Source organism: Panulirus ornatus, chromosome 22 (genome assembly GCF_036320965.1).
Source record: "Panulirus ornatus isolate Po-2019 chromosome 22, ASM3632096v1, whole genome shotgun sequence".
NCBI classification, from domain to species: domain Eukaryota; kingdom Metazoa; phylum Arthropoda; class Malacostraca; order Decapoda; family Palinuridae; genus Panulirus; species Panulirus ornatus.
The window spans coordinates 4,601,482-4,615,264 of NC_092245.1; the positions used below are offsets into that span (position 1 = coordinate 4,601,482).

Below are 13,783 nucleotides of genomic sequence, written 5' to 3' on the forward strand. Positions count from 1 at the left end.
GTTAATAATCATTTACCGTGGACGGTCAGGCGCCATTATGGTTACGTAACACAATCCGAGAATCCTTTCCTTTCTTTTCGTCACTCGGTATCTGAAGAATCCTGTAGACTTCCGTTATCTGTTTTATATTCGTCTGGACTGACTTCGACCCCCCTTGATGAGTGTATATCGTGAGAGAACCGTACGCTAACAGACGCGGACCTGAGCCAGGCTGATATTTGGAAGACTTAGCAACAATGTACACCAATTTATTTTGCCTCACTGAATCTCTCTGATTTATCTCGTCACTCAGTTTACCAGGACTCTCATGTGACCTGTCTTCCTCTCTAGCAACATCATCGTTTTTAAGAGAATGTTTTGTCTTGACTCACTATTGTTCCAAGTGGACTTAACATCTAAGATTTTCATCTAATTACATTTCGTCTACTCCAACACATCACGTCAATCCTTGTCAGCCTAGAATTTGACGTCATCGTCGTTTTCTTCGAACTCAAAAACGATACATAATTAAAAGGATTTTATTGCCTTAAATCAGTTAATGTTTGTCTGGTGGTCATCTCTGAAGCTGACCTTAATTAACGCTTTGGTTGTTCCAATCTTCCAGTATCACTGCTGCTTTGTTGTTCACTCGAGACTTCATTCCTCTGTAGAAATGTTATCATCTTTTTCATATTGTTTTGGGGCTGTTCAGTCCAAACAGTCATCATTTTGGACGTTTTATCTATTAGTTCTGTATACAACGAGATGTATGCGTCTGGCTGCTTTTGGACTCTCGCTGCTCCGCAGCATAATTGCCTGAGGTAAAATTGTTTCTTTCTACACACTGTATATCTTGGTTGCAGTAAATCTGTTTACATCTGCAGTATTGATCTAGGACTCTGTCACCACCATGACTTCTGGCAATCCTAACAGTTATGAGCTCGTCCATCAACGTCTAGCCTTCGTATGTTGCCCTCCAAATGAAAAGGACCAAGAGATACAGTGATCTAGAGGGAGCGAGGGGCAGGAGTAGGAAGAGAGGGAGAGCCAGGGAAGTGGACAGGCAGGTGGGTGGAGGGAGTGAGAGGCAGAGGAGTGGACAGGCAGGTGGGTGGAGGGAGTGAGAGGCAGAGGAGTGGACAGGTAGGTGGGCGGAGGGAGTGAGAGGCAGGAGAAAGCATTGCTGTACGAGCGTCCGTTGTCAAGGGTTAGGGCTAAGGGTAGGAACGCTGGCCGGAAAGGACGAAGGAACACATTATGAGTCTCCCTCCGGCGGTCCTGGGCAGGTACCACCGACCGGTCAGGCTAGCCAACCAGCCAGAGGTTAAAGGGAAGGCGCTCGCCCTGCAACCTCTCAGTTTACCCTGGGACACCGTGTGCCTCCTGCCTGCCTCCCTACTAAAGGTCTCCCTCGCATGACTGAAGATGATGTGAGTCTTGATTAAGTGGCGGTGGCGCCCTGGCAGCCAAGGCTGGAGAGAGATCTGTCGCTGGAACATAAACCTTTTCGTAATTTTCTAAATCACAAAATACTGTTAGCTTAAACCTGACGTTAGAAACTGTGGTCAACGTTGAGGTTTCCGGAAGACGTGTGGTTTGAGTGCTCGAATTATCTGCCAAAGCGCAGACGACTCGCGGCTTTCATCATAGATTTCTGCCGCTGGACGACCTTCACATAACATCATCACAAAATATTTTGCGTCATCCAGGAAATGTGATCATGTCTAAAGCAGTTGCTTACTGGATATGAAACCAAGATATTTGATGATGTGTTCTGCCTAGAGGAGCGTGCCCAAGAGGCACGTCTTGCGAACATAATGTTCCAAGAAAGATAGACAAACACTGGTGACTGGAGTCATACAGTGGTGGCTGGAGTCATACAGTGGTGGCTGGAGTCATACAGTGGTGACTGGAGTCATACAGTGGTGGCTGGAGTCATACAGTGGTGGCTGGAGTCATGCAGTGATGGCTGGAGTCATACAGTGGTGGCTGGAGTCATACAGTGGTGGCTGGAGTCATATAGTGGTGGCTGGAGTCAGACAGTGGTGGCTGGAGTCATACAGTGGTGGCTGGAGTCATACAGTGGTGGCTGGAGTCGTACAGTGGTGGCTGGAGCCATACAGTGGTGGCTGGAGTCATACAGTGGTGACTGGAGTCATACAGTGGTGGCTGGAGTCATACAGTGGTGGCTGGAGTCATACAGTGGTGACTGGAGTCATACACTGGTGGCTGAAGTCATACAGTGGTGGCTGGAGTCATACAGTGGTGGCTGGAGTCATACAGTTGTGGCTGGAGTCATACAGTGGTGACTGGAGTCATACAGTGGTAGCTGGAGTCATACAGTGGTGGCTGGAGTCATACAGTGGTGGCTGGAGTCATACAGTGGTGGCTGGAGTCATACAGTGTTGGCTGGAGTTATACAGTGGTGGCTGGAGTCATACAGTGGTGACTGGAGTCATACAGTGGTGGTTGGAGTCATACAGTGGTGGCTGGAGTCACATAGTGGTGGCTGGAGTCATACAGTGGTGGCTGGAGTCATACAGTAGTGGCTGGAGTCATACAGTGGTGGCTGAAGTCACATAGTGGTGGCTGGAGTCATACAGTGGTGGCTGGAGTTATTCAGTGGTGGCTGGAGTCATACAGTGGTGGCTGGAGTCATACAGTGGTGGCTGCAGTCATACAGTGGTGGCTGGAGTCATACAGTGGTGGCTGCAGTCATACAGTGGTGGCTGGAGTCATACAGTGGTGGCTGGAGTCATACAGTGGTGGCTGGAGTCATACAATGGTGGCTGGAGTCATACAGTGGTGGCTGGAGTTAAACGGTGGTGGCTGAGATCAACACGCTTCCAGAGTGGGCAAGTCAGTTTCGTCACTGAGCTCTTCACGCACTGAACATCAAGATATTTTCTTCCTCACTAAACCCTACCATTACCATCACATCATTCTACTCTTCCACACAACCCGTTACATAATCACATACCTCACCAGGAGCGCCCTGCCCTTGAGCACAGTGGGTGGGGCGGGCACACAGAGTGCTCACTGAGTGACTGGTTTCCCTTCATCAAACTTTCCTCTGCTCGTATATGTCTACTCTTGCTAAGGCCTGGGTCCCGAGGTGAACATGATACCATAAGAATCAGTCAGGATTCTCTTTGCCTTTTTATGTTGCTGGTCCGTGTGTGTGTGTGTGTGTGTGTGTTTGTGTCTCCCAGGCAGACACCTCCGTGAATCACTAGTCTTTGTTTCATTACATCAATACGTTGCGCTTCTTGTATATACTGATGCCCCGTACAACATTAACTGATGCCTCGTACAGCATTAACTGATGCCTCGTACAGTATTTACTGATGCCTCGTACAGTATTTGCTGATGCCTCATACAGTATTCCCTACTAGAATCACTTGACAACCAAGTGTTACAATTTCATTATTGACAGACCTTATCCCACACGACAGTAGAAGTGGTGGACAGACTCTGTACATGCCCTGCCTTCATCCATGTCAGTCTCTGTCTTAACCTCACACCGACGTAAAGTCTCTGGACGAGCGTACATATGAGAGCATTTAAAGGAAACTGGTCACAGACGCCACAGAATCAGTCATGTCTCTCCGGCCACAGTCAAGTGTCATGTCTGAGAATCAGTCACAAGAGACGTGGAAAGTTCATGTGTGTATATCGGTCAATGATCATGACCCAGGTTGTGCTCTGTCCAAACCATGGACACAGATTTTCTGTTCCCACCCCTGCAGAAAACTGGATTTTATTATACCTAACTTACGGGCCTCCGTGGCGTAATGGTTGGCCATCCCTTGCCATGAATCGCGAGCGGTTCCGACTTGGTTCGAATTCTTGCAATGGGCAATTGGCCCACACTCTTCCCAGGTGTTCATCTTCAAGGTTAGCCGACAAACGGATACTTGATATATATATATAGCGAGGTCGCCTTCTTCGACACGCAGGGAATACATGGAAAGCATTCTTTCTCCTCTATCCCCAGGGAGATATCTATCTTTGTATCTATCCATGTATCAAGTGTGTGTGTGTGTGTGTGTGTGTGTGTGTGTGTGTGTGTGTGTGTGTGTATTTAGCGTATATGAGATGACCTTGTTTAGATTAGGTTAGGTTACATTAAGTCAAGTTAGGTTATGGTTAGGTCAGGTCAGGTTAGGTTAGGTTAGGTTAGGTCAGGTCAAGTTAGGTGAGGTCAGGTCAGGTTAGGTCAGGTCAGGTCAGGTCAGGTCAGGTCAGGTTAGGTCAGTCGTCGTCTCACCAGTTATGATAACGCTGACGCACGTTTTCCTGCCTCTCCTCCCGCCAGGGTCATTGTGCTGGCGCTGGTGGCGCTGCTGTGGACCGGACCAGCGGGCCTCAGGGCAGAGAAGCTCTCGGTCCTCCTTCCGGGCCAGAACGCAGAGTTCGAACTGGAGCACACCGTCCCTGAGGTCGACATCAGGTCCAGTGGTGGCAGACCGAGGCTGTCGCCCCCCCAGAACCTGCCGACCCCCACTACCAACCCATCACTGGTCCTGGACGCACCTCCAGCTATCGTCCCCACCTTCCCTCCTGCCTCAGTCAGGGGGTCCAACTTACCCGACCCCGGACCGGACACCAACATTCAAGTTCCTGTGCCTCCAATCAACGGTAGGTGCCCAGCCTAGCGAGAGAGAGAGAGAGAGAGAGAGAGAGAGAGAGAGAGAGAGAGAGAGAGAGAGAGAGAGAGAGAGAGAGAGAGAGAGAGATTCTTTTTGTTCTATATCTCTGAGACTTGTTGGTTGATGGGGTGTTCGGATGGTAGTATGACAAAGATTAGATAAACTTTTCACAGCCGATGATTGTCTGCTTTCCCACAGTCCTGTACGACGTGCCTGACGCCGAGACCAGACCACAGACCACGCAGGGAGTATGTCAGGCCCAGACCGTCGTGGTCACCTCCAGAGACGTCGTCGTCTCCACCAGCGTGTCCGTGTCGCAGGTCAGTGTCCGTAATATAAGCAAGTACCCCTTTCAGGTGTCTGTGTCACGGGTCAGTGTCTGTGTCATAGGTCAGTGTCTGTGTCACAGATCACCGTCCGTGTCACAGGTCACTGTCCGTGTCAAAGGTTAGTCACTGTCCGTGTTATAGGTCATTTCCAGGAGGGATGAGGGAGAGAGTTTCGAGTGAGTGAGGAGGGAGAGGAATGTTCAGGTGAAGGAGTTGGGGAGACGGAGGGACTTGAGGAGGGAGAGGACTGCTCACCCACCACAAGAGGTCAACACGAACCTGTTGACACAACTTGACATACAAACGCAGTCCAGGTGTGGCATGTGCCCCTCCTCCGCCTAGTGCTGAGTGGGGAGGTGTTGGCCAACCCGGGGATATCCCGTCCCAGCGAGCCAGACTGAGGCAAGTTCCTCCTCTTCAGGTTGTGGTGCCGACGACCGTGGTGCAGAGCCTGACCTCCACCAAGCTCCAACTCCAGACCTCCTATGTGACCGTCCAGGGCCCCGTCCAGGTGAGTCACAGTCCATGACCAGGTGAGTCACATTCCCTGGGGTCAGCTCCTCCTAGTGAGTCGACCCTCCCAAGGTGCAGTACCCTCCCCAGGTGAGGTGGCCCCCTGTGTAAGTCGGCTCACATCTAAACCAAATATTCGTCCTGTCCTCGGAGCAGGTCGGTAAAGGGTTCCTGGCTTAGGCTGGTGTGTGTGTGTGTGTGTGTGTGTGTGTGTGTGTGTGAGTGTGTGTGTGTGTGTGTGTCCATAGTTACAAGACATGATACAAGACATTTCCTCTTGACTCAGTGAACATACTTGGTATTTCTGTAACATTCACCCTGTCTTGCAATCCCCACATCACGGCAATACCTAAGTCTACCTCTAAGAAATTGGACGTCCTGTTCAGATGTGGAGATTTCTTTACTCCCAAACAGTTGTTCCATTTGTACAATGCACTGGGGTGGTTCTTGCTCCGCATCCTTACTTAACAGAGTTGAGCTGAGAGCAGTTCGACTTATCAACCCTCCACGGCCAACCTTACAGCTTGACCCTCTTGCCCCACACCACAATGCTAATTCACTTTCCAACTCTTCTATGGGTATTACCTTTTCCTCCCGAGAGTTGACTGTTTGTGCACCCCCACATTTAGCTACACCACGCAATGCTCGGCAAGCAGTTGCGTCACATGATGACTGTGTGGCCGTTGGCAACTCGCTGGTGGGCCATTTTGATAACTATATCTTTCCCCACACGTCGAAGCTTTGGAACTCTTTACCCTCTCTTTCTTTCCCTATAACTATGACTTGGTACATTTTCAAGGACAAGTTTTTCACTTCTAAAATTCGTACCTTCTTTTCCATATCTCTTCTTTCTCCCTTTCATTAACCTTAACTCTGTATTTCATTAAGAGCCCAACTTTGATGTGGACTTTTGTCCGTGACTCAAGTATAGAATATATATATATATATATATAATATATATATATATATATATATATATATATATATATATATATATATATATATATATATATATATATATATATATCATCCCTGGGGATAAGGGAGAAAGAATACTTCCCACGTATTCCCTGCATGTCGTAGAAGGCGACTAAAAGGGGAGGGAGCTGGGGGCTGGAAATCCTCCCCTCTCTTTTTTTTTTAATTTTCCAAAAGAAGGAACGGAGAAGGGGGCCAAGTGAGGATATCCCCTCAAAGGCCCAGTCCTCTGTTCTTAACGCTACCTCGCTAACGCGGGAAATGGCTAATAGTTTGAAAGAAATATATATATACATATATATATATATATATATATATATATATATATATATATATATATATATATATATATATATATATATATATATATATATTTTCATACTACTCGCCATTTCCCGCGTTAGCAAGGTAGCGTTAAGAACAGAGGACTGGACCTTTGAGGGAACATCCTCACCTGGCCCCCTTCTCTGTTTCTTCCTTTGGAAAATTAAAAAAAAAAATGAGAGGGGAAGATTTCCAGCCCCCCGCTCCCTTCCCTTTTAGTCTCCTTCTACGACACGCAGGGAATACGTGGGCAGTATTCTTTCTCCCCTATCCCCAGGGATAAATATATATATATATATATATATATATATATATATATATATATATATATATATATATATATATATTTTTTTTTTTTTTTTGGCTTTGTCGCTGTCTCCCGCGTTTGCGAGGTAGCGCAAGGAAACAGACGAAAGAAATGGCCCAACCCACCCCCATACACATGTATATACATACACGTCCACACACACAAATATACATACCTACACAGCTTTCCATGGTTTACCCCAGACACTTCACATGCCCTGGTTCAGTCCATTGACAGCACGTCGGCCCCAGTATACCGCATCGTTCCAATTCACTCTATTCCTTGCACGTCTTTCACCCTCCTGTAAGTTCAGGACCCGATCGCTCAAAATCTTTTTCACTCCATCCTTCCACCTCCAATTTGGTTTCCCACTTCTCGTTCCCTCCACCTCTGACACTTATATCTTCATTGTCAATCTTTCATCACTCATTCTCTCCATATGACCAAACCATTTCAAAAACTACCTCATCTGCTCTCTCAACCACACTCTTTTCATTACCACATCTCGCTCTTACCCTTTCATTACTTACTCGATCAAACCACCTCACACCACATATTGTCCTCAAAAATCTCATATCCAGCACATCCACCCTCCTCCGCACAACTCTATCTATAGCCCACGCCTCGCAACCATATAACATTGTTGGAGCCACTATCCCTTCAAACATACCCATCATTGCTTTCTGAGATAATGTTCTCGCCATCCACACATTTTTCAACGCTCCCAGAACTGTCGCCCCCTCCCCCACCCTGTGACCCACATCCTCTTCCATGGTTCCATCCGCTGCCAAATCCACTCCCATATATCTATAACACTTCACTTCCTCCAGTTTTTCTCCATTCAAACTTACCTCCCAATTCACTTGTCTCTCAACCCTTCTGTACCTAATAACCTTGCTCTTATTCACATTTACTCTTAACTTTCTTGTTTCACACACTTTACCTAACTGAGTCACTAGCTTCTGCAGTTTCTCACATGAATCAGCCACCAGCGCTGTATCATCAGCGAACAACAACTGACTCATTTCCCAAGCTCTCTCATCCACAACAGACTGCATAGTTGCCCCTCTCTCCAAACCTCTTGCATTCACCTCCCTAACAACCCCATCCATACAAAATCAAACAACCATGGAGACATCAAGCACCCCTGCAGCAAACCGGCATTCACTGAGAACCAGTCACTTTCCTCTCTTCCTACTCGTACACATGCCTTACACCCGCGATAAAAACTTTTCACTGCTTCTAACAACTTGCCTCCCACACCATATATTCTTAATACCTTCCACAGAGTATCTCTATCAACTCTATCATATGCCTTCTCCAGATCCATAAATGCTACATACAAATCCATCTTATATATATACTTATATGTATGTGTGTATATATATATATATATATATATATATATATATATATATATATATATATATATATATATATATATATATATATATATGTATATATATACATATATATATATATATATATATATCCCTGGGGATAGGGGGGAAAGAATACTTCCCACGTATTCCCTGCGTGTCGTAGAAGGCGACTAAAAGGGGAGGGAGCGGGTGGCTGGAAATCCTCCCCTCTCGTTTTTTTTTTCAATTTTCCAAAAGAAGGAACAGAGAAGGGGGGCCAGGTGAGGATATTCCCTCAAAGGCCCAGTCCTCTGTTCTTAACGCTACCTCGCTAATGCGGGAAATGACGAATAGTATGAAAGAAAGAAAGAAAAGATATATATATATATATATATATATATATATATATATATATATATATATATATATATATATATATATATATATATATATATATATATATATATATATATATATATATACTTACTGCCTTCATCCATTCTCGTCGCTACCCTGCCACACAGGAAATAGCATCCTCCCCCCACCCTCCCCCACCCCCATCAGCGAAGTAGCGCCAAGAAAAGACAACAAAGGCCACATTCGTTCACACTCAGTCTCTAGCCGTAATGTGTAATGCACCGAAACCACAGCTCCCTATCCACATCCAGGCCCCACAGCAAGAGGAAGAATTACATGTTTTGAAATCATTTCTGTTCGTGACCAGACGCAGACCAAGACGGTGACGACGAAGTCTGTGAAGCCAGCAGAGACCGTGTACGTCACCTCCACCATGGTCCAGCAGCAGGTCGTCACCTCCACACGGCTTCAGGTCCAGACTCAGGTAGGTACCTGCTCCTCCACCAGGTCCAGACTCAGGTAGTTACCAGCTCCTCCACCAGATCCACACTCAGGTAGATACCTGCTCTTCCACCAGGTCCAGACTCAGGTCGGTGCTCCTCCTCCATCAGGTCCAAACTCAGGTCGGTGCTCCTCCTCCACCAGGTCCAGACTCTGGTCGGCCTGTAGTAATCATAAGGACCTCCCTGGTGAAGCATTCACGGGGTCGAACTCATAGGCTTCAATCGATTGCGGCAGTCGATCCACAGTCAACCCATCTGTTCATCATCCTCTAAGAGTTGGTCGACAAATTGTGTACGTGGCACATGACCGCGTTAATAAGTTGACCTTGAGGAGGTCATGCAGTTACCCTTACCTTCAGGTAACAAACAAAATCATGCATCCCTGTTGCAGGGTTAGACTATAGAGGTATAGTCATTATATCTGATGCAGAACTGAGTTTGAAAAATGTCTCTAAACTCAGATTTACATCCAGGTTCAGAGGGCAGAGGACCAGATCCATGTGAAAAGATTCTCCCAGTGTAGGTCAGACCCACGTACAGAATGCCTCTAGTTCAAGTGTTGAGCAAAGTAAACAGAGGTTCCCACGGTGGTTCAAGAACCAGGCTAGCATCCTGTCTTGGTCCAGAGACACACCTCGCTCTGGCCCACATCAGGTAAGACCACCATAGTTCAGCTTCAGAGTCAGCAATACTACTGTGTAGTTGCGGGATGCTCATACTTCAAGTTACGAGTCAGGTAAGCTCATGATCCTCTTTCGAACAGCTAGAAATAGCCCTTAATTCAGGTCCAACCTTGAACAAAAGACAGTCCTAACCCTTACTCTGGAACCCGGGAGGGAGTCAGGTGCAGTCCCTAGCGTTACTGCAGGCGAGCAACATCCATCCATACTCCACCACCCCCGGCCGGAGGGAAGACATGACCGCACATACGTCATGTCCAGACCCGACCAAACCTTACCAGTGTGGTGGTCAGCTAAGTAAAATGGTGACCAGTTAGGTCTGTGTCGCTCATGATTTACCAGTTCTGTGTAGGATAAAGTAGTGTTAACTGTTAGTTATGTGGTCTGTAATGATGGCCTGTGTTGTATGTGTGATGCATAGCGTTGTAGTCTACAGGACAGCCAGTATTCCTTGTGTAATGGCTGGTGCAACCTTGTGTGATGGTTAATACTACCAGTACGAGAGGGTTAGCATGATCTGCACAACCGTGAAAACTTCTTTTCATTTTTGTTATTGTCTGATGATGGCGTAAAGTCAGGGTCGCACTTTGGTTAGGTTATGTGATTTCATCCTGTGGACCTATTTGTGATTCACAGTCTCAGCTTACAGCAACTTTGTGACACTTCTGACCCACGACCCTCACCCAGCCAGGGTCTAAGATACGATACATAGTATTATCATCTGTCCCCCATGATGTATTCCTAATACGAAATCATGCAGCCTACATCCATATACTTACTGTTCTTATGGTATTGTACCCCATGATGGAGCGTGAGGACTTTACCCACAATATGTTACAGATTCATTTATCAGAACATGTTAGCATAACATGTTCCATGTGTTAACAACTCGATCTTAGCATAACATGGCTAACGAGAATTTTAACACTAAGTCTTGGCACAATATGTTTAACGAGTGTGTTAACGCTTTGGTCTTAGCATGATATGTCTAACGAGAATGTTAAGACCTTGGTCTTAGCATAACATATTTAACGAAATTGTTAATACCCTGGTCTTAGCATAACATGTTTAACGAGTGTGTTAACGCTCTGGTCATAGCATGATATGTCAAACGAGAATGTTAAGACCTTGGTCTTAGCATAACATATTTAACGAGATTGTTAAGACCCTGGTCTTAGCATAACATGTTTAACGAGTGTGTTAACACCCTGGTCTTGTCTGTGGTTCAGGTGGTAACATCACGCGTGGTGGAGTCACAGTTGGTGACAGTGACACAGACAGTGAGCACGTCTGTGGTGGAGACGGTCTTGTCCACCCAGTACCAGCGGCAGTACGTCACTACCACACAGACCCAGTACGTCACCACCACCGCCGCCTGCGCCACCACCCCCAGCAAGGGCTACTCCTACCCTGCGCCGGGAGGCGGCGGGGCTTTCCAGGGCGGCTCCTCCAGACCTTCATATGGAGGATACTACGTCAGCGGCTACCAGGGCCCGTTCTACGGCCCTTACTATGCCCGACCTGCTAGCTACTTCCAGCAGAGCAGGAAGAAAGGTTTGTTTGGCAAGTGGGGGCTGTAATGCTCGGGGCTCCTCTCCCCTGCCTACATATGCCATACAATACTACCTCCATATGTTCTCTCGGTTCAGAACTGTAACGTGTTTCAAACCTTCTACATAAAGAAAAGTGTTGTGCTTGTGACAAGTATCTTGCTTGTGTTGTAAAATCCTTGTAGAATCAAGCTCATCTAGTTATGTATAAATTAGATATTGTAGTTTTTCTTATTTCGTTCATCCTTCTGCAAATGAACAGATCAGGTGCCAGTAACCACCCTGGGCCTCACGACCTCTCTGGTGTCAGCCGCCACTCACCTCCTGACACTCTCACACTCAGTAGTGACGATCCTCGGCTGGTACAGGCCAGTCCTGAGCCTCAACATGATCAGTGACCTTGCTCAGGTGATGACCAGATCCTGAGTCATAATATGCACAGTTTACAGATCAAACAGCCACGGTGACATCGCACATCCTTCACACAGATCCACCCTCTATTTGGAATCACTCAGCTTCCCTTCGCACCCATACAAATGCCTTACTCCCCCACTAAATACTTTCAATTTTCTCCATGAATTCGTAACAACTTCCTTCAGGCCTTTATGTCAACCCTCTCATCCTCTCCCTCCAGATTCAAGTATTTACAGCACAGTCTTCCAAGTAAATATCTGGTCCACACACCTAGTCTGGGAAAGTCATATTGCTCCTCCCCAGTCAGTCGCTCTCTTCCTCCTCACCACCACTCTTCCATACACCGTCGCAAGTAGACTCGCCAGACTTACACCTCTGTAACTCGCGCCTTCATGTTTATTCCCTAGTTTCTATATAGGAGGACTAAACAAGCATTCTCTTCGTCCTCAGGCACCTCATTCTGGGTCATATAACGACGCTTGGCCTGGCTAACTACCCAGTCAAGAGCAATGTTAACATCATTCTTTCGAAACAAGCTATTTTCCATCACTTCTGATCCTTCACACTGCATCTCTCCCATATATATATATATATATATATATATATATATATATATATATATATATATATATATATATATATATATATATATATATATATATATATCATAGAACATACAAACCTCCAACAGCCAGGATCGAACCCGGGACCCCTGTGCAAGAGGCGGGAAAGCTAACCAGGCCCATAGCCTAGCGGTTAGCATTTCCGCCTCTTGCACAAGGGTCCCGGGTTCGATCCTGGCTGTTGGAGGTTTGTATGTTCTATGAAGGTGCGCGTTTCTATGCACCATATTCGTATATATATATATATATATATATATATATATATATATATATATATATATGCACATAGAATTGAATACGAAAGCACATTTACAGTTATTTATCTTCTTTCTTATGTTCTTTGATTTTCTCAGTATCATTCTATCATTAGGTGGGTCCTCAAACACCAGTTGTCCAAAATCATCTTGTTTCAATTTAGCTTTCGCCTTCACAGAGGCATCATCAGTAATCTTTTTCTTATGTTGAAGACTCCAGTCACGTACAAAAGTCCACATCAAGGCTGGACCTTGACTGAAATATGGAGAGAATCATAAAACGGGAAAGAAAAGACAAGGGAAAGTATTCATGAATTTTTTGGAAAGTGAAAAAATAATTGTCTTTTGAAATGCCTCGGGTAGAGAGTTCCAAAGCTTTGACGTGTATGGAAATAAGCAGATATCAAAATGGCCCACTTTTAAGTTGCTGATGTGGCGTTTCCCAAGAAAGAGTGGATGTTACAATAATACCAAATATGTTCATAGAGTCAAGAGGTGGAATTACAAAACCGTGAAGAGAAAGACGAGAGTTGTGAAGAGTTTTCGTTAGAGAAATTGGTAGAAATTGGATCTTTGAGGCATTAAACTTTAGATTTTGTGTACCCCACTGAGATATCCTGTCCAAGTCTGAGTTTTATTTAGGAAGCTGTGTCAAGACGAGATGCAGATCGAGTAAAAGAAGAGGGGACAAAATTCCAAGATGTGGATGAATGCAGTGTTGGGTCGTCAGTGTATGAGTGCATTGGATTATTAGTGGAGAGGAAAGCGTTGAAAAAAAGGAAGATAAAGTGTAGGGGACAGAACAGAAACTTTAGGGACACCGATATTGATGGAGAAAAGGAGTGAGGCTGATCTATCAACAACCACTGAGATTGATCAGCCGGAGAGGAAGCTAGATATGAAGGAGCAAAGTGAGGAAGGGAAGTCAAAAGAGGGGAGCGTAGAGATGAGACCCCGAT

The 13,783-nt window shown here is 45.8% G+C and overlaps 1 protein-coding gene across 1 annotated transcript; it reads left to right on the forward strand.

Annotated features, from left to right (window-relative positions):
• The first annotated feature begins 1,253 nt into the window (after positions 1–1,253).
• LOC139756503 (uncharacterized) lies at positions 1,254–11,757 on the forward strand. Its single transcript, XM_071675950.1, has 6 exons — positions 1,254–1,409; positions 4,298–4,620; positions 4,830–4,951; positions 5,382–5,471; positions 9,168–9,284; positions 11,213–11,757. Exons 1-6 carry the CDS (start codon positions 1,405–1,407, stop codon positions 11,561–11,563), a joined length of 1,008 nt encoding a protein of 335 aa, XP_071532051.1. The 5' UTR covers positions 1,254–1,404; the 3' UTR covers positions 11,564–11,757.
• The last annotated feature ends 2,026 nt before the right edge of the window (positions 11,758–13,783 follow it).